The sequence below is a fragment of the Pleurodeles waltl genome, chromosome 8, assembly GCF_031143425.1.
Source record: "Pleurodeles waltl isolate 20211129_DDA chromosome 8, aPleWal1.hap1.20221129, whole genome shotgun sequence".
NCBI lineage: Eukaryota > Metazoa > Chordata > Amphibia > Caudata > Salamandridae > Pleurodeles > Pleurodeles waltl.
This window is the reverse complement of record NC_090447.1, coordinates 1,490,287,447-1,490,310,267: the sequence shown is the minus strand read 5'-3', so window position 1 is coordinate 1,490,310,267 and position 22,821 is coordinate 1,490,287,447. Positions and strand designations below refer to the sequence as shown.

General features: G+C 45.7%; 1 protein-coding gene across 1 annotated transcript in view; it reads left to right on the top strand.

Moving 5' to 3' along the window:
• Nucleotides 1-2,214: 2,214 nt before the first annotated feature.
• Nucleotides 2,215-22,821, top strand: part of LRRC58 (leucine rich repeat containing 58) — a 39,405-nt gene continuing 18,798 nt past the window's right edge. The window contains exon 1 of the mRNA XM_069202697.1: nt 2,215-4,890. Within this exon, the coding sequence (XP_069058798.1) occupies nt 4,280-4,890 (611 nt within the window). The 5' untranslated portion in view covers nt 2,215-4,279. The remainder of the gene's footprint in view (nt 4,891-22,821) is intronic.

Sequence of the window (22,821 nt, the reverse complement as noted above, 5' to 3'; positions counted from 1 at the left end):
GATAACACCTCCGCTCAGTGCAGGCTTTTGTCTCAGGGACTTGAGAGTGCTGGCTCTCACCTCTTTGGTGGCTGAACTGGTCAGGACCAGTCAGTCAACACACTAGTAGTCAATAGGTTTTCAGGGGGCATCTCTAAAGTGCCCTCTCTGTGCATTTTTTAATAAATCCATCACTGGGATCAGTGAGGGTTTGTTATTTGGAAATGTTTGATACCAAACATTCTAGGATTCAGAAAAGCCAACATGTAGCTGTGGAACTCATAATGACCAGTGTCCAGCACATGCATTTAAAATGGCTTCCCTGTTCAATTATTATGTCTCAGAATCAACAGAGACATTGCATGGGTATGTCTGCTTGTGCATATATGCTTTCACATGTGCCTTTGATGCACCCTGCCTTAGGGGTGACTTACACCTGGCACGTGCAGTGCTAGGGGACCTGGCACACAGCCTGCACCAACACATACAGTCTGCAATGGCAGCACTGTGTGGGCTTGGGTGAGGGGTCCCTGAGGGTGGCTCAATTAGAGCTGCAGCCCTCACAGACCTTCCTTAGTACCCCATGCCCAAGGTACCTGGGGTACCATTTACTAGGGACTTACAGTGGTAGCTAAAGAATTTGCCAATTTTTCAAAACAACTGTGCTGTTTTGGGGAACAAGATCTGGCACTGGGGACCTTGTTAGCAGGGACCCAGTGCATTAACAGGCAAAGCCACAACAGAAACCAGGTAAAAAGTGGGGCTAACAATGTCAAAAAGTGTGCTTTCCTACAGATACACTCTATGAAGTATCTTCAGCTGGGCCAATCTAAATTGGGCGCTAACACTGCCTCTCTGGGAGCCTCCACCACTTCCCTCAAGTCATCACAATCCAGGCAGTCCAGTTCACCCTCCTTCCCATGCCCCCGTACTCACACCACCAGATCTAGCACATTGCGCAGTAACATTTTTTATATTTCTGAAAGTTTGTGTTTTGTGAGGTTTGTGAGAAGGATTTTGGTCTCCATCAGGTAGAATTCGGGAATCTCCTCCACCGGCTGTATGAGGCAGGAGGGCATGACGGAGCTGCAAATACCTAAAGAACTGCATACGGTGCATGTTGTACCCCTCCTGCAGGTCCTGAAAGGACTTAAGTGTCCCATTATGTAGTAGGTCCCCCAGCTTTGAAATGCTGATTATGTCCTAGGCCATTAATCCCTTAGGGCTGCAACCTGAGGGTGTCTGGTGGCCCACCACCTCTAATGTGAGACGATCAACCCACCTCACAGTCTTCATGACTGCGTTCCATATATCCGGCACCACCTGGGTAGCAGGAGGAAGAGCCACAGAACCCTCGATCTCCCCCCACTCCAAATGCAGGTGGTGAAGGTCCTTGATGCTAAGCAGGCAGCCCCCTGCTGCGTACGCCGGGTTTCTAAAGCCCTGGAACCACCACTCATTCAGAACAAACTAGATGCGCCACCAAGTAATACAGTTGCATGTCCGACGTGTCTAAGCCCGCATCCACCACCAGCTGGCAATATTTCAAAGCGATACGTGGCACCCCGTCCCCCATAACAACAGTCGGAGTTGTGCATTAACCTTTTTAAAGAAAGTTTTGATAGGGAAGGGATGGTTTTGCAAGTCATAGAGTAGACGCGGGAGGGCCACCATTTTAAAAATGGCTGAATGCCCCAATAGGGATAGTGGACCAGAACCGGACATTCCATCCAAGGGTGACTAACTGAGGCAGTAGGTTCTGATCAAAATAAGGGGTAGCATCACCAGTGACAAAGACCCCCAGGTATTTAAAGCCTAGATGGAGATTCAATATCCCCGTTGTCCACAGCATTTCTACCAGACAAGCAGCAATGGGATAAATCGCTGATTTTGGAGGGTTCATCCGGAGCCCTGAGTAAGAACTGAAGATACTGAGAATCTGGAGAGCCCTAGGGCCCAAGACGTCAGGATCATCCAAGAACAAAAGTACCTCATCGGCATATAAGGATATTCTGTCTACCTCCTCAGACCACTGAAAGCCTTTGATAAGCGCTACGACCCTCACCGATGCAGCCAGAGGTCGAGGTGCTTATCAAGAAGGAGACAACCTTGACAGGTGCCCCTCGCCACCGGAAACCACACGATGCCTCCAAGTATACCATAAAATGCACTTTTTCATTTTAATAAGGTTTTTATTAAGGCTAAGAAAAACATAGTACAGTCGATTTACAGAAAGATACAGATAAGAACATTTTCATTAAACGTGTATAACGTAGCATTTCGTGGTTCATAAGATACGTTATGCCATAAAAGCTTAAGAAATTCATATGTATAGAACCTCATTAGGTCGCAGCCTACTAGACAGTGCAGCTGTCTGGTTTGCTAAAGACATCTTGGGGACATTCAGTAAGCTGATCTAGGAATGCATTCTGCCTGCTGCTTAACAATGGCTTTGTGATTTGTAACTCATGTTTTCTTCTTTCCATTTGCTGGCTTTATATGTTTTAGGCTGATTAGCTTGACTTCTTACCTACCTTTGTCCAAACATTATTTACAGTATTTTTCTGAGTGTTCCCTTTCTGTAAACAGGCCTGTAAATCTTGTTTTTATCTCGTCACATTTGCTGTGCATTCACACACTGAAGTCAAATGTTAGGCATTGTCTTCCAAAGGTGCTTGTTTACTTTTCTTTCTCTGACTTCAAAGTGAGAGGATTTATGTAACTATCTGGCTGGATACTGGAGGTAGGGAAAAAAAAAATTCTAGCACACGACAATGTTTAAATGAACTGCGTAAGTATTCCAGAACATATCAGATTTAGGAACACAAATGAAGCACTGTGTAAGCAGTTGTGGCTCACGGGCATTCCTGGGGGCAGGGTGACACGGAGGATGGTGGGGATTAATAACATTTAATAAAATAAAAAATAAAAATACTTCCTCCATTGCGGCACCTCTCCTCTCTCCCGCATCATCGCTGCACGCAGAAACAGGCTCCTAGCCTGCCCTGAGGCCAATCCTGACGCTGCTCAAAGCAGAGTCCGGATTGGCTGGAAGCGCCCAGCCAGTGCATGCTCTCTCCAGCCCAGCAACTCTGATATGCACCACTCTAATCTATGCCACTGCATTCTACACCTCATTGTACGTAGAATTCAATGCCACTGTACACTGCCACACTCAACAACAGTCTCTACTCTTCTATACTCTATGCCATCTGAGTGTACGCCACTCCAATACACGACACTCTCTGGTATTACCCTCAACTCCTCCACTCTTCGCCATTCCACTCTATACCACTCTCCTCTACGCCACTTTTACCCATGCTGAACAGCAGCCACAGTAGTGCACAACATGGCTAAGACGCATTGGCAAAGCCAACTGCTCTTGCATAAGTGAGACCTATTGGCTTTGCCAGTGCATGTTTTTTTTAGTACAAAAGAAGAAAAGACAGGAGAAAGAAGGAAATGTGAAAGGCAGTTGAATGTTATAATTAGAAAGGAATTAAAATATAACCATAATAAATCGAACTTAATGTGTAACAAAGTTACTTTAAAATGAGGTAAAGGCAAACAATGAAAAACACAGCAACTTTCAATTATTGAGCTTTTTAACTACATTTTGTAAAAGTCTGTTAGAAATTCGAAGTCGATAAACAGCCAGGACGTGTTGTTCTTTTACGCGCAGAAGCCACCGAGCGTGCCCGGGACAGAGTACAGCCAGGCCCGCTGTGTCATGATGATGGACTCGGCGTCCTCGGTGAACCTTGGGGCGCTCTAGGCAGCAATGACTCAGCAAAATTCCGGTCCAGGACTCCGCCCTTCCCGACTGACGTCACAGGTGACAACGGGATCCAGCAGGCCTACATTCATTTACCGGATGGAGAAGCCCCGTAAGCTGTATAATACATAATGTATTTTGCCGCACAGCCTAGCTCAGGATGCTTCTAGCGTTGACCAACTATAACCGAGTTGTTATAGTTCACACCGTTTCCGGGGTAAGAAAGCCTTGCGTAAGCTACTCACTAAGTAACGACATGGAAAAGGGACACGCACAGAACACTGGTGCCAAGTTGGGTGGTGCAAATGTTAAGAAAACAGACTACCCCTACCAATCACAAGCGCCATTGAGGGTAAATTGTCTGTAACCGCCAATAGGAAAAAGGGTAGAGCGCAGCAACCAATGGGCAGCGAAGCAAAAAAAACTGACACGTGACTTCTGCTGTCAGTAGTAAAACGTGCACAATGGGCCAAATGTAGAGAAAACATAGACACTGAAAAGAGACTAGAACCACCGTCCCGGGCCATGGAGGACCCTGAGAGCGGAGCTCCGGGGCAGGACCCCGAGGGGACCCCGGCTGAGGGCAGACAGGAGGCCGCCGAGGTCTCTGAGGACGGAGCCCCTGGGGCCGAGGCGGCGCCGGCGGTCCCCCCAGGCGTCGCGGAGGCGCTGGAGGCCGAAGACGGGGGTCCCGAGTCCTCGGAGGTGCCGGTGCTGGACTTGTCCCGCCTGGGCCTGCACACGCTGCCCCCGGAGCTCCTGGGGCCCGCGGAGAGGCGGCGGGCGCTGCGGCGGCTGCTTCTCCCCTACAACCGGCTCCCGGCGCTGCCGCCGGCGGTGGGCGCGCTGCGTGACCTGCGGCTGCTGGACGTGAGCGGGAACGCGCTGTCCCTGCTGGGCCCCGAGCTGCTGGGCCTGCCGCACCTCCGCACCCTGCTGGCCAAGAACAACCGGCTGCACGAGGGCTCGCTGCCCAAGGAGCTGGGCCGCCTGCAGCGCCTAGAAGTGCTCAACCTGAGCGGAAACCGCTTCACCTGCATCCCGGGGGCCCTGCTGCAGCTGCGGGGGCTGCGCTCCCTCAGCCTCGGGGGCAACCGGCTGAAGAGCATCCCGGCCGAGATCGAGGCCCTGAGCAGGTACTGGGGGCACAGGTGTAAGTAAGGGCTATCTGAAAGCCACCAGGGGAGGCACAGGCGCTAGCGAGGAGTGTCTGAAGGGCACCCATGGGGGCACATGTGCTAGTAAGAAGTGTCTGAACGTTATCCTGGTGGGAGAGAGGCTCTGATGAGGTACGTGATAGTGAGGCTTGTTTGAAGGGCACCTCTGGGGGCACAGATGGTGGCGAGGAGTGTCTGAAGTGCACCCAAGGGGTAGCAGATGGTGGTGAGGGGTGTCTGGAGGGCATCCAGGGGGCACAGATGGTAGTGAGTATTGTGCGAAGAGCACACCAGCGGCACAAGTGTTAGTGAGGAGTGTCCCAAGGGTATCCTGGCGAGAGAGAGAGAGACTCTGAGCATGTACCGGGGGCGGGGGGGGGTGACAGTGAGGTGTGTCAGAAGGGCTCTCCAGGGAGCACAGGTGGTAGTGAGGAGTGTCTGAAAGGCAACCCAGGGGCACAGATGGTAGTGAGGAGTGTCCGAAGGGCACCCCAGGAAGCACAAGTGGTAGTGAGGAGTGTCTAAAAGGTACTCCAGAGGGCTCAGATGATGGTGAGGAGTGTCTGAAAGTCACCCAGGGGGCACATGTGGTTGGTAGGAGTGTCTGAAGGGCACCCCAATGGGCACAGGTGGTAGGGAGGAGTGTCTGAAAGGCACCTCGGGAGGCAAGGGTGGTAGGCGTGTCTGAAGGGGCACCCTGGCCGAGACAAAGGATGTGATCAGGTACCAGGGGCACACCCATTGGGAGCACAGGTGGTGGTGAGGGGTGTCTGAGGGGCAACCTAGGGGGCACAGGTGGTGCTGAGGGGTGTCTGAAGGGCAACCTAGGGGGCACAGGTGGTGGTGAGGGTTGTCTGAAGGGCATCCAGGGGTGGCATAGGTGGTGGTCAGTGTGTGAAGTGCACGGGGGGGGCACAGATGGTGGTGAGGGGCGTCTGAAGGGCACCCTAAGGGACACAGGTGGTGAGAGCTGTCTGAAGGGCACCCGAGGGGTCCCAGGTGGTGAGGAGTGTGTGAAGGGCAGCCAGGGGGATACAGGTGGTGTTGAGGGGTGTGTGAAGAGCACCCAGGGGGGCACAGGTGAAGGTGAGTGTCTGAATGGCGCCCCAGGGGGCACAGGAGGAGTGTCTGAAAGACACACCCATTGGGGACACAGGTGGTAGTGAGGAGTGTCTGAAGAACACCCATGGGGTACAGGCGCTAGTAAGGCGTGTTTGAAGGGGCACCCTGGCTGAGACAAAGGATGTGATAAGGTACCAGGGGCACAGGTGGTAGTGAGCGGTGTCAGGGGTGTCTGAAGAGCACCCCAGGGGGCACATGAGCTAGTGAGGGGTGTCTGAAGGGCACCCAGGGGGCCACAGGTGGTAGTGAGGAGTGTCTAAGGGAGGACACCCCTGGTGATACATGTGAGAGTGAGGAGTGTCTGAAGGGCACCCTAGGGGGGCACAGGTGATAGTGAGGAGTGCCCAAAGGGAATCCTGGCGGGATGGAGGCTCTAACCAGATACAGGGGGCAGAGGTGGTAGTGAGGAGTGTTAGGACACCCAGGGGTGGCCTAGGAGGTAGTGAATATCTGAAGGAAACCCTGGCAGAAATAGAAGCCCTGAGCAGGTGTGGGGGGGCACAGGTGGTAGTCACAAATGTCTGTACGGAATGTCTAAAGGACACCCACGGGGCGGGAGGTGGTGCGGGGACAATTGATAGTGAGGAGTGTCTGAAGAGCACCCCAGAGGCCACAAGTGGTGGTGAGGGGTGTCTGAAAGGTACCCCGGGGGCACCGGTGGTAGCGAGGAGTGTTTGAATGAATGGCACAGAGGGGCCACGGGTGGAAGTATTTAATGTCTGAAGGGCACCTGTGGGTGGGGGGGGGCACAGGTGGTGTTGAGGGGTGTATGAAAGGTACCCCTAGGGGCACAAGTGGTAGTGAGGGGTGTCTGAAGGGGCACCCTGGCCGAGATATAGGATCTGAGCAGGTATCGGGGCACAGGTGCAAGTAAGGGGTATCTGGAGGGCACGGGCAGAGGCACTTGTAAAGAGTGCCTGAAGAGCACTCCAAGGGGCACAAGTGGTGGTGAGGAGTGTCTGAAGGATATCCTGGCGGGAGAGAGGCTCTGACCAGATACAGGGGCACAGGTGATAGTGAGGAGTGTCTGAAGGGCACACCGGGGGCACAGGTGGTGGCGAGTGGTGTTTGTATGTATTTATTATAATAAATATATCTTTATTTCAGGTCTCAAAAAAATCATACTTTTTTTTTTTTTTTTTTTTTAACTAAGACCTCCAGTTCGAGTTACTTGAATAATCCACTTGACCATGACTGTAATGTACTTGACCTGTAATCGGGTCTCAAATTGTGTGATCCTATGCAAATATTTGAGCTTATAGATTAGTCTTTTTCTTTATTCTATTATGAGTGTACCTTCAAATATGTGAGCTTAGCATTTCTGCTGTACAAAAAAGCTTCTTTGTCTGATTAAATAGACTAAACGTTTGCTCTGTGTATACAAATAATCTAGCCCATGTATAGGGGACACATGATCCATTGCTTGGCTCTTAGTTTACAAATAGCATTACTGCCAGGGCAGGAGTGTTTCTAGGTTTATGTTTAAACACTCTTTTTTAATAAATATATTAGTAAAGCATGATGTGGCCACACGCTGTCATTCACAGACAGAACATTTACAAGAAATGTCCGAAAATGTTTCCACTAACTTGCAGCTTTACTGATAAAACTATATAATGTATTAACAAATCTGTAAAAATTCAGTTCCAAAAACATATTTATTCTTTGCACATCACCAAGTAAAGTGTTCTGATCCTAATAAAATATTTTTTTCATCACACTGAAATACAAATAGTTGGATTTCGCAACTACTGAAATATATTTTGGAATGTTGTTTGGGTCAGCTGTTTAAGTTGACTTGGCTATTTAAATGTTGTGTGTTGGGGTAAAAAAAAAAAAAAAAACAGACAAAATCCTGGCACACAACAGTCTGAAGGAAAATTAATTTAAAGACAAACTGACTTATGACTTCTGTCTCCAAACACCAGCAGATATGACAAGAACAAGATTTAAAGGCCTCCTTCATTTTCTGACTGAACAGAACACCTGTTCTTCGTAGGCCCTAAAAATAGCTCGACCTGATAATATGACTTAGAGAGAGATTTCTTTTTTTTTTTTTTTTTAAATATATACATATACAACACATACCCAGACCCATCAGCATTTACATGGTGTAATAAATGCATGTATCTTAAGCCTAAATATGCAAAGATTGCTATTTGTTTCTTGCATATGAGTGTAATACTCCTAAAAGGTACCTTCCCTGTAATTAGATTTACATGCTGTGACATACATGTTATCATAGAAAAAAGTGTAAAGCCATACACATGCACTCCTTCATATATGTAGATAACACCTATTTATTATTTGCTGTTTATGTAATGCTTTTTTTTTTTTATAACTATTCCCCATGACACAACACAGGGATGGGCTAACTCGCATCAGTACTACAGCTCAACAGCCTGTGGCCTAATGGCCAACTCTGAGGTTGCCAATTCAGGTCATTATTTCAAATCAAATGGCTGCCTCTGGCCACTTACTTCTATCCCAGATTAGGTACCTTTCTCCTCTACAACCTGTAGCATGAAAAGCCAGCATGTAGTGCAAAGTGAATGAAAGCATCTCACTTTACCCCTCATTCTGCAGGTACCGCCTCAGTCTTGTCACACAGAAATCTTGCTGACTCGATTATCACAGACCTGATAGCTTCACATTATTGCATCATCCGTTGTAAGCTATGGGCCACACAAATAACTAAAAAAAGCACTTTATATTGATGACTAAAATTACTGCTGCCTTCCCCTCTGACCATTTCCCAATAGTTATCTGCCTTGTGAACCCTGGCATTCTTCAAATATTCACTCGGATTCTCTTGCCTGCACACGGACTACAGCCACAGTCCACTGTGTCACACAGGACCCCGGAAATAGCTTCCAATTAGAACACTACTCACTTTGGATTTTTCGCTGTTTACAATACTAGAACCTCCTTTTTATAACTGCAGACTGGGATCATCACAGCCGTCATTTTAAGATGCTGGATCCTAGTCACAAGGCATCTTTTCAAGAGCCCTCCGCAGCAGTAGAGCTCAACATATTTATATTTCTGTTCCCACCCTCTGGTTCATTACTTTTGGGTAGTCTTCATCGCTCCATTGGGCCTTTATCGAAAAGAAAATTAAGTTTGCTTCAAGGCTTCCTATTTTCCATTCCACGTTTAAGGAATCTGAGCTGATTATCTAGGGTGCTTATGACGAACCTGGCTTAAGCATGTGTGATGCATCTTGTGGCAAATTAGAAAGTATCTTAAAGAGCTCTATCATACACCCCGGGCTGCATGGATTAATTAGAACCTGGGCAAGCCCTTTGCCATTTATTTGTTACACTACCATGTGTATTGGGCTGTGCTCGTGTGTACAGTGAGCTTGCATGCTTATTTTGGACTCTTTCTCAGAAGATATAGCAGTCTGGGACTTCAGCAAATGGCCCATGTTCCTGCTTTCCTGGAAATTGCTGATATGTTTGCAAGACGTTCCTCTCTGCTCTCATCTTCGTGAACGTTTTCATTAGTAACCCAGTTATTGCTGGCAGGCAGGTTTGTCCGATTATTTTTTTTATGTGTAGCATATGTTTGAGTCCCACAGATGTCTTCCAAATATTTGTGAAATATGATGGCATCTGCAGTGTTTTGTTACTGTGTCATTCCACTTCCAAACTTTCTGCACTGTTTGTTGGTTTCATCGTCCCTCTCATTTCATTGCTTTTCTTGGGCAGCGGGTGCCAGCTTCACTTCCTTTTTGTGTATTTGCCCCTCCCCTGAAGCATGGCCTAAGCAATGTTTCCTTGCAAATGCCTTTCTACTGCTCAACACTTTTGGAGCTCCGCGTTACAGTTATTATATATATATTTTTTTTATAGGGCAAAATTTTTCTGAGGGCATTAGAGCACCGAATTACATTACAAAAGGTCATATTCATTTGTTAATTGTTGCTTGTCCCATTCTGCGTGGCTGCTGGCCCCCTCTCCCACCCCACATGGTTTTCCTTGTTGCGTTCCCCCTTCACTCTTCTGTCCCTCGTGGTTACTTACTTAGTCTTGCCCTACGGTTGCATACACATCCAGGGGTGTGGAATTCCTATAACCCGACACCCAGGACATATTGTTTGGGGTCAAGGACAACAAGTTTTTATGTTTATTTTGTCCTAGGGACGAGTAGGCCCAACCCCCTGCAGCACCAGCGCTTTGACTGCTAGGTTACATGAAAGGTAACTGTCGTTTGTAATATTTGTGTCCACATGTTATTGCTATTCCAACTTGTATTCATGGTTTATTAATGCCAAGCCTTATTATTAGGGTGAGTGCTCTAAATAAACGTTATAAAGTTATACTGCACTACTGACAGTGGTTCCAGTAAAAAAAAAAAAAATGTACACACATTTGAAAAGTTTAAAGATATCAGACCACTTATAATGCTCCCAGAATGCTCTCTGCTTAAAATCAAACGTTTGCAGAAACTTATAAGCAAGATTGATCATTCTTTTCTTTTAAAATAAAATGTTCAGAAAAAAACATTTTGGTAAATTACTGCGAAGTTTTAGGTACTATTTCTTTGAAGCATTATTCAGTAAAATGTGTTGATGTACGCTATTGTCAAAAAATATTAATAATGGAAAATCAGTGTAACCATTCTCAACAAGATTATGGAAAACATGAAAATAAACAAGCACTGGCAAAGCCAACTGATCCGACATCTGTTGTCAGTCTTTTAATTTTGTCAATGAGTGTCTTGTTTTGACATTACCTTTGTAACACTTTATTATTGTGGGAGCTGCCAGGCCATCGCCATTGTAACAAACACTTGTAAAAAAGCAAAACAAGCTTTTTTTTTTTTTTTTTTTTTTTTTTTTTTTTCTCAAAAACACATATTGCCACAGTAGTTCCTGGCACTAAACAAAAGTATTTTGTGTGCCAATATGCTCTTTGTGGAAGAGCATAATGCTGTCACTCACAATAAAGCCAGCTGATGGATAGATAAAATAATTTTAATAAAAACAAAATGTCTTGGTTAACACCAGACCGAATTAAGGGCTCAGTTCTTTAAAGAGAGTCACCAAAGTGCACACATGGTATAAATCTTTGAATTAGTGACTTTTGTGAAACAAGAATTTACAGAAGTAGACCCGGAAATCGTACTCCTAGAAAATATTTGGGAACTGTATTTTAGCACGAGTAAATATGCATGTGTGGATTTGCTCATAGCGAAAAACTATTGAGCATTCACAAGTTCACTTTCCCTCCAACCACTTTTTCCCCCGAACACTAGAACAACTTCAACTTCTGCTCTTGTCAGGAGTAAATGTCCAAACCTTTGTCAGTATGGGAAAAGATTAGAGAAGAGATGGTGAAAATCCTTAAAACACGCATGTTAGTAGGTTTTCAAAGGCATTCCAGCCCTGGAACTATTACTTATTGCCTTCTCTGGCACCAGTATGTAGATCTGCGGAAAGGTGGCAAAATAAGGAAATTGCTATAGTAGGGCTTGAAATTGCTAGTATTTAAGCCCCACTATAATATTAGCCCCAGCATAATAAGAGAGGCTATTATCAGAGATATTACGTAATGAAATTGCTGCCATTATTTGTTGCTGCACAACATGGCACCAAAGGGACAAGTAGATTTAAGAAGCAACCATTCCCATGAACAAGTAGATATTTTATTAAATTCCACACCCCTGACGTCCTGTCATTGCTTGCGCCCTCCCAGTGCTCCTTCCCTTATCTCACCCTCAGCACTGCACAACTATGTTAAGGCCATAATCAGGGGCAGCTTTGGCAGTGCAGATGTGAGTGCACACGTTGGTATCAGCAGAATATGAGGAGACAACGGGTGCATAAGTTAAGCTGCAGGAATGGTTGTCAATCATGTAACTACAAAAATAATTTGTATGCTTTACAAGTATTCCATGGATATTCTGAGCCTTGTTGATTGCTTGATGTTACGTGGTGCGATATTAAACCTATGTGGCATTTTCACAGGATATGGTAAGACCTAACATCATTGTAGTAGACTAATCAGAATCCAAGGAGACGCATTAATACGAGCAGCAGTTGTTTGTTTGCAGTATGCATTAATTAGAGAATTATTTTTGACAGGTTTATTCAACAGTCTGTTCCAGATACTTGGGAGAAATGGAAAATGTCTCTCCTCTTGATGTTTGCCCCATCCCATCCTTGCTTCCACTCCTTCCACCACCCCACTCGCCCTGCCAGAAAAAACCATAGCAAAGCCAATAAGACTCTCCTACTTGACCTATTGGTTTATCAATTTTTTTTATCTATGTTGCACAGCAGCGTGGCTAATAGTTCAAAAGGGTGATTTGACATGGACAGCCTTGGCCAGGTCTAGTGTGTTTGTTCCTGGGGGGAGGGGAGGGTGTGGTGGAGGGCATCTGCTCCCTCTCAGTTGCACACCCTTACTCCCTACAAGATGCCTCCTACCCTCCCATCAACAATTTAATTTTTTTTTAAAAAAAATGCAGCCAGCAGCGTGGTGACGTATGGGAACTTGCATCAGGACACTATTGCTTTTTTCTTTTCTAACTTTCAATTTGTTGTTCCAAGATGCTAGATACCAATCTTGCAGTGGTAAATTAAAAATAAAATATGAACAAAAGTGCAGTACACAAAAAAGCAGCAGCATCGTAGGAAGCGGGAGCTTCCAGGCCGGACATATCTTAAAAAAAAAAAAAAAAAAAAAAAAAATGTCGCCAAAAGAGATGGGAGAAGCAACAGGTGAGCTCCGTGGAGTGGAGTGGAGCAGCATGGGAAGTGCAGGGGTGCAGAATTGAAGGCAGAACCAACACGAGAGACAAAATAAGAAAACATGTGTTCCTATTGGAATGGTGAAATAAAAAATAAAAAAGTAGTTCTCTAAATGTAGGTAGTGGAATGCTACAATCCTACATTTAAGAGGATGATAAAGAAGATATGCTCCAGGATATGGATAAACACAAGCAGAGGAAGGAAAGCCATTGAATAAGAAGCAATCAAGATTCACAAGAATGGTGCCAAATGGTTACCAGTGCCTGCTGTAAGTACTAGTATTGTCCACAATAGGTCTTTGGCAGCTCACAACTAAAGTCTCTCTGTAGGCAAGACCTACAAAGGGTTTCTGTACCTATTCGAGGTACAGCCACCTGCTACAAAGCACCTTTAGTTATTCAAACTGTATGCAACTGTTATTTTTTGATTTTTACTTTAACATTTTTATTGCAAGTATAAGGCGAATACCTTTCAAGGATGCCATATACATTGTTTTTTCTTCTAATGCTTTTGCTTGCAATAGAAATTAAAAACAAATTAAACATTACAGCAGCTTGCTGATAATCAGACCTATTGTCTTTGCCTCATTTGCTGTGCCAAGAGGCCTGGTATCCTGCTTAGCTATGGAGTCTGTTGGACACAGGGTGCATATTTCTCCTGTCCATCCTTCTGTATACAGACACAAATGCCTGGGACAATCCGCAGATGGTTTCTGGGACCTCAGCTAATGGGTTCTCAAGGCCGCTCATAATCCCACTCTCATTTTGTCAAATCTCAGCTTCTTCATCCCAGGAGCTGCTGATGTTGCCCTGCAGCCTGTTGTCTTTCATCCTTTTCACTGCCGGGATTTGGAAGTTCATTCCAAGTATGAATGCACAGTGTTTACTCCTCACACCATTCTCTGTATCTAATGTAACTAATCTTTTTTCCCTATGTTTAAAGTTTGGGCTGCAGTTAAGCTGTTCTTTTTATGGAAGAATGCTGCTGTTTTGCTTTGTGTGCTTATAAAGCCAGCATTCAGGAGCTGTTCTGTTTGAGATATCTCCATGTAGGCTTGAGGTGGAACGGTCTCTTTGCTGCCCTATCCCTATACCAGCAGGGGGTGTGAAGACTTGTCACTCTTTTTAAATTGAGAGAACTGATTAAAAAAAAAAAGAGCTGAACGAAAGCGTTTTTTTGAGGAAAGATTAAACCTCTGAATGAAAAGGACAACATTGATAGATTTGCATGGCTCATATCCCAGTCCTCCCACTGCTGGGAATCGGCTGGTGTGAGTTGACTGCGAGGCGGATGGGGAGCTTTCCTTGCACTGCTGCCACGACTGTGCCAATGGATACTGTGTCCCCTGGCATCGTCCATGCGTGTCTGATCCTGGCATCGTCCATGAAATGGTGGCAGCTCAAGGGGGTTCTTTTGTTTACTCTCTGGCTGTACCCTGCCCAATGCGAAGACTTGCCAACTGAGAAGCATTGTTTGGAGCGGTCCGCGCCAGGCTCTGAACTGGTTGCACGTCTCGTTGCTTCAGCGCCTCAGTTAATATTGAGGACTTTATTTATCCAAGTGATGAGGGTGTACCACCACTCTGTGAGTGCGTGGAAACATTACACTATTTTGGTCTGTGGCGGGAAGTGATTGGTGACCTTGCGGGAGAGTACTTGCGACTGAAATCAGGAGTGGATAACTCTAGGACAAATTGTACAGTACAAAATTTCCTTTCTTTTTCATTCAGTTGCCAAAGCAATAAAGGCTGCGAGTGCTACAGGATTTGTGCACTGCTTAGGGCTTCACTGCACAGTCCCATCCCGGGTAACTGCCTTGTCTTTCCTTAGCAAGTACAGTGACCTTTGGCCTGGGCGAAGTGCTACATTGACCATTCTCCTCCCAGCCTGCCTGACGCTTGCAACCCTCCCCTAGACGCCATCAAGCCATATCAGCCTATTAGGATTTGATTTGCTCTGCTGTTGCTTGCAGTGTCTTGTGGCCTCTACTGCCTCTAACCAGTAAAATCCATGTCTACTGATAAGTATCGTTCTATTATATCAAAACCAACACGTGTCTCTGTTGCCCTGCTCATGTTTTGTGGTAGTGATCCTGCTGCACTTTTGCACTGCCTGTCATTTTGTTAATCTCTTCTAAGAATCCTATCTTGTTAAGTCTCATCAAGTAGGCGGCTTCTTGGCTGCTGTTCATTAGCTGGTGACAGATTAAAATAGTATCAAAAAGCAATGTTGTGGCTACCTTCTTTACATTAAAAGCATGGCTGCATCGAGAGGAGGACTTATCTTGGTAGGAGACCCTTTTCTTGGCACGCAGGAAGAGTGACCAAAAGGCGTGTGTCTAAGGTCGAATCAGCATCCTCTGTTAAGCCTGCGATGGTCCAGTTCTTGTCCTATTCTGATGCAGGTCGTCTTTTGTGGTCTTCCAGTGGGATTCTCTCTTGAAGATGCAGTTGTACTTCACCGAGCAGGCAACATCCAACTACACATCTTCATGCTCTCGCGGCGGCAGCCCTGTCTCTCACTTTTCTATTATGAAGTGTCATGGATATTAAAATGATCAGGCACCCTCCTGGCGTTAAGAAGCTGGATCCGTGGAGTTTGACGGTTACAGAAGTATGATTTATACTGTGGTAGATGTATAAAGAATTGCTTCCTTTGGTTGGAAGCTCATATTCGGTTTATTTAAGACTATAAGCACCTTCTTAAGAATTGTACCAAATTTTCTTTTCATGTGAGGTGAAAAGCTAATAGATACTAGGTTACACCCAGTAGGTGCCAGATTTTAACTCTTTCATGCAGTGTTGGATTACATAGTTGGTGCAGCTGCAGTAGTCTTATCCCAAGCAACCCTATCTTGAGATGAGCAGTCTACAGAACTCCATGAAAAGGGCGGTCAAGGAGCCCCTGGGAAAGGAGTCACAGAGAACATTAAAAGTAGTTCCTAGGCGCGCCAGTTGATAGAATGTGAGGGATGTGGAACTGGTGCGGGTGTGCAGCCAAACTTTGTGATAAGTATTCTCTCCTTCCCCATTTATGAGCAAGGGTGCTTCACCTTTCCTCACCATATGTTATTCCTTCCGTCTGCGAACCACTTTGGTGCTCCTGATGCATCATAGAGCACCAAAGCACAGCTTCCACCCTGAGGCTCCTGATCCATCATAGAGCAAAAACCCTCCTTCTTCTTTCTTGGAGACAACCTCCATGAAAGCTTCTCAGCATAGGTCGTCTCACCCTGCACTCCAGTCAGTAGCCCTGAGCCAACTTTCTGATGGGTTCTTTGCTAAGCCCTGGCATTAATGTATAGAGCTTTCAGACAGACCAGCCTCTGCATTCCATGATGAGATTACTGTTGCTCTGGAGCTTCTGCTTGACTCCCAAAACAACCCATAAGTGAGGACATGCGGATTAATCTAACTGCTCACTCAGTCTTGGGGTGCAGCTGAACTATGCCCTGATACAGCTTGATTCTACTCCTGCCGGGGAGCTCAGTCACAGATAACCCAGCAATACGCCTTGAAGGTTCCACATTTGTCTTTCCCTTTATACCCTTGCTAGGCCCATCTAAGAAACTGATGCACAATACATAATCTATGTGCAGTTTGAGATGAAGGATGCGGCCTTATTCTAAGGGCGTGTCATATGTTAATGAGGCTAAAACCAACTTCCAGTTCAACGATCTGAACATCAGTTTCTCTCATTAGCCGGATCAAAATAACAGAGGCAGAACTCGGAAGTTCAGTAGGTCATAAGAAACCGTTCTATAAATATTAAGACACGCCAGGGACAACATGAAAATAACGAATAAAACATTTAGTTCTACTCTATAAAGGACAGTGATTTGTGAAAGATGGCTCAGTACCCCCTGCTCAATTCAAATCTAGTCTAATAACCTATTTTGCCCACTATCTAGTACATTGTGCCAGCACTTACTAACAAGCATTTGCAATGTAAAGGATCTTGTATTTGCTCGAGATAAAGCTATTAGTGTTGTAAATTCGTAACTAGACTTTTCTTGCCACATAAATTGAAAATGAGAAGTAAAACAGTTGACATAAGTAAGTCAGTTCAGAGCGCCATGGCCACCATCAGCGTGAGCCCAAAGGAGAGGCAAAAAAGGAAAAAGAAGTTCGCTCGTAGTCAAACATATCGGCAATCATGCAATTATTCATGTATCAGGGTCGGTCCCCAAGGTGGGACAAAGGTGAAGCTGTTATGCTTGACCTAAAAACTGGTACACACCGAGAGGACTTGTATGTTTCTTCTTCTGGCCATATTTAATGCTGGTATCAGTAACATTACCCATCTATAATTTTTTATATATATATATATATATATATATATATATATATAACCATTTATTTTGTCACAGAGACATGCATTTGCTTTTTAGCATTGCTTTAGCAAAGAGGCTGTTTTGGGGAGAGCATTAATCACGGGTGGAATGAGCCAATATTCTGCTCCTAGAAATGGTCTCTAAAAATTATGTACTGCGAGTGTTTAAGGTTTGGATAGCCTTTCGTGTACATAGTTCGGTTTTAACATGAATAGTATGTGTTACATCTATATTGCATGAACATGAATTCTTTGACAAGGCAGATTACGTTAGGCATTAAGACTAGTGGTAACTGTCTACTAACTCAAAGCTCCTAGTAAGGGACAGAGTGCAGACTCCTAGTGTGTCCTACAGCTATAAAAAATAACAGATTTATGTTGCGTTAAAATACATCATTGGCATGTTTTCTGTTTATGCTGATGGCTTCTTTGCTAAGCCCTGGCAATAATGTACAGAGTGCTCGGGGTTGCTAAGCCTCTGATTGCGAGTGTGATAATAGCTGTGAAAGTATAGCAAAAGTGGGAAGGCGGAGTTCTGTTCGGTCTTGGGGGAGCTGGACCACTGGACGCTGCTTCCTGACAGTATTACTGTGTTCAGAGTAAGCAACTCCATTGCACAGATGGAAACAATGCAGAGATATAGCATCTTGCAGTTGGGCGAGAGTAGACGAGACAGTTGCACTGAGGAGTTGAATAGCGAAAAGATCCGGTCCTTGGCTAACCTTGCCTTTTGGGAAGAGGGCCATGATACTGTTGTCTGACAGCTGCCATCTGTAGGTTCTGTTGTGGCCTTTGAATTTACCCGGGATAGCCCATCTTCGTGTACATGCTGAAGGCTTTTTTCACATATTCATGCTCTAGCCTGCACATTGCATGACCTTCATCCACAATGATGGCAGTGTGCTTGTTTTGTACTATTCTTATAAAACTTGGGCAGAATCCTCCAAAAGACACTTGGCATTTTGCACATTTTAGCATGGGAGATCGTGACCAGAGGTCCATGTATCCTGTTCTTAAGGAGCTCCACAGACTATGCTTTACAGTAATGTGAGCAACCTGGACTATAGGCTTGGGGAGGTCTCTGGTAAGACCACAAATAGCATATACATCTTAGAGCAGTGTCCAGATCCATTGTTTACGTTGGAGGTCCAGCATTGGATTGGAGCCGTATCAGGATCTGAGGAGTGGGATTAAATGGTTAAGAGGCAACATCTGGAAGCAGAGCAAATGTAAGGCCCAAGTGCATCAGTCATGATGCTGGTGATTGAAAAGGCATTTGCCACCTAGAGTGGGATTGATTTTAAGCCAATGACTAGCATTTACACCAAGAGTGCAAACCGTTGAGGTGAAGATTCCAGGTATCAAGGATTGGTTGCGGTCATTTCTTGTGACCGGCTCCATCTCTGGTTCTGACCGCCATTTGGTGGTCTGGTCTATTCGCCTGTTGCTATAAGAACTGGAAGCCTTCATCCCACATGGCCGTACCATAAATACTGTGTCCTGATGCAAGGCGGTTATGGGAATAGGCCGCTTTTATTACAGTGTGTTTACTGGCCCACTTACTGTTTCTAAGCACTGTAAACCAATGGGTGGGGGCCAGGGTTTGAATCTGCACTTTCCTTGACATGTTAAATCTGATTAATTCATAACTTGTGGTTATAGTTTGTATTTTTTTATTTTATGCTTTTTGTGCAGTGCCTTAAAGTCTGGTATGTTTTTTTTAATAGAAGCTTGTATGTACAATGTTTAACTTATCAGAGGTCAATAATTGCTGTCAGTATATGTATTTTTGTTCGCTGCCTTCTTGAACAATTTAAAATCAGTTAAACTTGTATTAGAGGCTGGACGCATGATTTGAGCTCCCTGGCAGGTATTTGTAGAGTCCCACGTACTGATGTAAAGTTTTAGAGTGAATTCTGCAGAGATTCGTATGGATTGTAGAAGCAGACAGAGGTCAGTCTGACACGAGATTTACTGTGCCATGCAGACGGGCACGGGTGAGGTCTTCAGTGCGGAGTGTGAAAACCCGCGTGTTTTGCTCCCAGCTGGAAACGTGTTGTCCGATGGGGCGGCTGGTTTTAAGCAAATGTTTCCGGGGAGTCCAGCCTTGCGCCAAGGGGGGGTCTCGGGTATCTCCACTGATGGGAGAACCCCCCCCTTGCTCACTCTGGCTGCAGTCTGCTGCCGTCTGTGCAACTCGAGACCCTGACGGCTGAACACGCAGCTTTAGGTTACATAAGAGCGGTTTCCAAGAACATCACGAAATAACACCCAGGATTTCATCAGCAAAGCCAGGAAGGCACGGTGTCCGTCTGCGCGCCACCTTGGCGTGGGCAGGTGCCCTCTGCACAGACTCTGCCCTTCCCAGGAGCGGCTGGCCAGGCTTGACTTTTATTGTAAGACTTTGTTTACATTAGGACTGAGCAGCGTAGGCCCTGGAGGGCCGGATCCAACCCATGCACACCACAAAAGGGCTCCCCAACTACAAAATGCTGAAGTGTGACGGGGGAAAAAGGACAACAAACTATGTCCAACCCACCTTCAGACCAGGGTTCCCAAGATACTCCTATCAATCAATACATCATCTGTTAAATATTAAAAGTTGTTAAAAAATTACTGTTTTGGACATTCGAGATATCTGTCTGATCTTTGTTTTTGGCTTGATATTATCATTTGTTTTGAGTTCGGGATTCTGTATTTTAGGAACCCCTGGCAGGATCCAACCCACAGCTTCAGAGAACTGCTGACTACAAATGCGTTTCTTTGAGTCCGTGCAGGGGCGCATCCAGACCCGAACTGCAGGGGGCGCTAGTACATCGAGCGGCAGTAGTGGGGCTACCAGTTCACACAGCGCGGGAAGAGACATTCTCACAGCCAGTATGAGCGCACATTGCCAACACCTCTGCCTTTAATGCACCAAGATGTGCAGACAGCATTCATGAATGACTGAATTTTCAGGCATGGACACATTAAAGTCGGAACTACTGACTTTACTAGTAATTTCGAGGCATGTTTCCGCGGTTGTCACGCTGTGCAGCAAGTAGCCGCGCTGCACTGTGACAGGGGAAGGGCAGGAATGTGCTGTATTTAAGTCAGTACGGTGCAGTCCTGCCGTTCCCCTGTGCTGGCGAGCCTTTTGGCTGCCTAGTGCCAGCTCGGGCACCCTTGCACCATGGGTCAAGGGTGCCTCTGTTGCATGCAGGGTTGTTTTTGTGCAGGAAGGGAAGCCTTCCTGCACAAAAACAACCCCCTTAGCCTTTTTTTCCTCCTAGAAAGAGGAAAAAATTAGGAGAAATTAAGAAATTTCTCCTCACTATGCCTCACCCGGGGAGGCATACCTTTTTGGCACGTTCACAGGTCTACCACTTCTCGTAAATCTGGGAGTGTGTCAAAATCCATGGATGTGGCATGGGAACACCCATGGAAATGCTTCCCTTGTGCAGAGTATTTGCATTGCATTACTCAAGCTTTTTGAATCCCAGCAAGGTTGCATTGCGTGCCTTCATAAATCTCACCTGTCAGCTGTGTTGCTCTTGCACCAGTTGTGTGGTGTAAGAGCGATGCAAATGGGCTTGTAAATATGCCCTTAAGCACTGCTGGGGCTTCGAGGCTATCCACCAGACCGGAGAGTACCAGATCTCTGCAAGATGACTTGTACCAGATGAATCTTGTACCTGTGTGCATGTCTGGCACACTGAAAAGAGAGCCTTATTGTAAAGGTGTCTTTTCATAAAGACAAAATCAGACACATAATACACAAATGCTTTAGGGAACGAAAATATGTTAATGAGGGGGATTCCCATATAAACACAAGAAAGTGCTCCCTCAGGCATCAAGAAGGAAGGAGACGTATATGAGCCCTATTAAAGGTGTGGCACATATTCTGGTATAAAGAAAATTATCTGGGGCTTTCATGTGAATGTTACAAAATGACGGGTGTTCACAAAGAGCCCAAAAGGTAGGGGCATTCACAGAGAGGAATAAGTAGGATAACTTCACAATTTATGTATTTCTCAACGACGTAATGATTTATTAATAGTGATATATCCCCAGTGTACCCATCAGGGTCGAACAGATCGCTGTCCATATGATGAATACATCCTCTCTTTTTTTTTTTTTCTTCTTTTTTTACTGTGATATTAATCTAAAATAGTATACAAAGGGTTGTGGATAGCACCCCTGCCCCCCCCCCTCCCCAAACCTTTGGGCTGCCAATGCTTTGTTCACTTGGCTATGCACTGCTGTGACATGAAAGTTCAGATGTCGCAAATTACAGCTAGTAAAGATGCATCATGCTAAATAACATCAGCCATGTTTATGAAGGTGCTGAAGCTGTGCTTCCACAGCACAACACACTGCTGCAGGATTAGACTGAGAGATTTGAGGGTAACCAGAGTGAGACCTGGACATATAGACCGTGTACGTGGGAATGTGTGAGAATGCCCATAAACCTGCTTCTCCCTTGCACTGGGATCCTGTAGCCCCAGTTGGTGGACAGCACCTGCACCACCGGGTATTCCTCCACCTGAACAGATGCCCAATGAGCTCTCGTAGGAAGACCGTAGGTATAGCTAGCAGTCTAGGGGAGTGCTTAGATCTTTTGTCTGCTGAGGCAACCATGATTGAAGCCTGAGGCTGCTGATGGAAATTCTGCCTCCTGTACCCTTGAAGTGGGCCCGCTCTCACAGATGTTATTCTTCACAGTGCCATCCACTCCATTTAGGGTTTGCCTGCTCCAACGAAGCCTGAAGAGGTGGTGGCAGAATGACTGAGAATAATGGCCTGAAGAAGCAGGGGACTGGTATTAGTTATATCCATTGGCAGCAGTATTCAGAGTGACGGCAGCAGGAGCTGACCGTATACAATAGCAGCAGCACTCGCTTGCAGTGACGAGCATGGGTTGCAGGGTATGGCAGTGTTAAGACCTGGAGGCGCTGAAAGCAAGAGTCAATGACAACAGCAAGGTTCCAGGAAATGAAAAAGTAGGACTCAGTGTGAACACTTCAGAAGTTTGAGGATATTTCAGAAGCATCTTTAACAGCATGTTAAGTAAGTGTGTCTACACAACTGCTGTCAGAATGCCACTGCAGTGAGAGGGGCAGTAGCACTCACACTTTCACCAATATACCCTTTTCGAAGGATTTACCACCTGCTCCAAAGAACTGTGTGTAACCTCCATCCTCTATGTTGCACCTGGCCTTTTTTTGCAAGGTCACCCCCAGTCTTTTTGCCTCCTTCCTCCTAAATTTTCTGACTAGTTTTTGTTGGCTTTAGAGCTCTGGGCACTGTACCACTGCTAAAACAGTGCTAAAGTGCATATGCTCTATGTGTAAAGTGTACTGTTGATTGGTTTATCCATGATTGGCATTTTATTTACTGGTAAGTCCCTAGTAAAGTGCACTAGAGGTGCCCAGGGCCTGTAAATCAAATGCTACTAGTGGGCCTGCAGCACTGGTTGTGACACTCACACTAGTAGCCCTGTAAACCTGGCTCAGTCCTGTTGCTGCAGGGTCTGTGTGTGCAGTTTTAAACTACCAGTTCGACTTGGCAAGTCTACCCACTTGCCAGACCTAAACCTTCCCTTTTACTACATGTACCTAGGTAACCCCAGGGGCAGTGTGCAATGTGTATGTTTAAGGTAGGACATATACTAGTGTGTTTTATGTCCTAACAGTGAAATACTGCCAAATTCGGTTA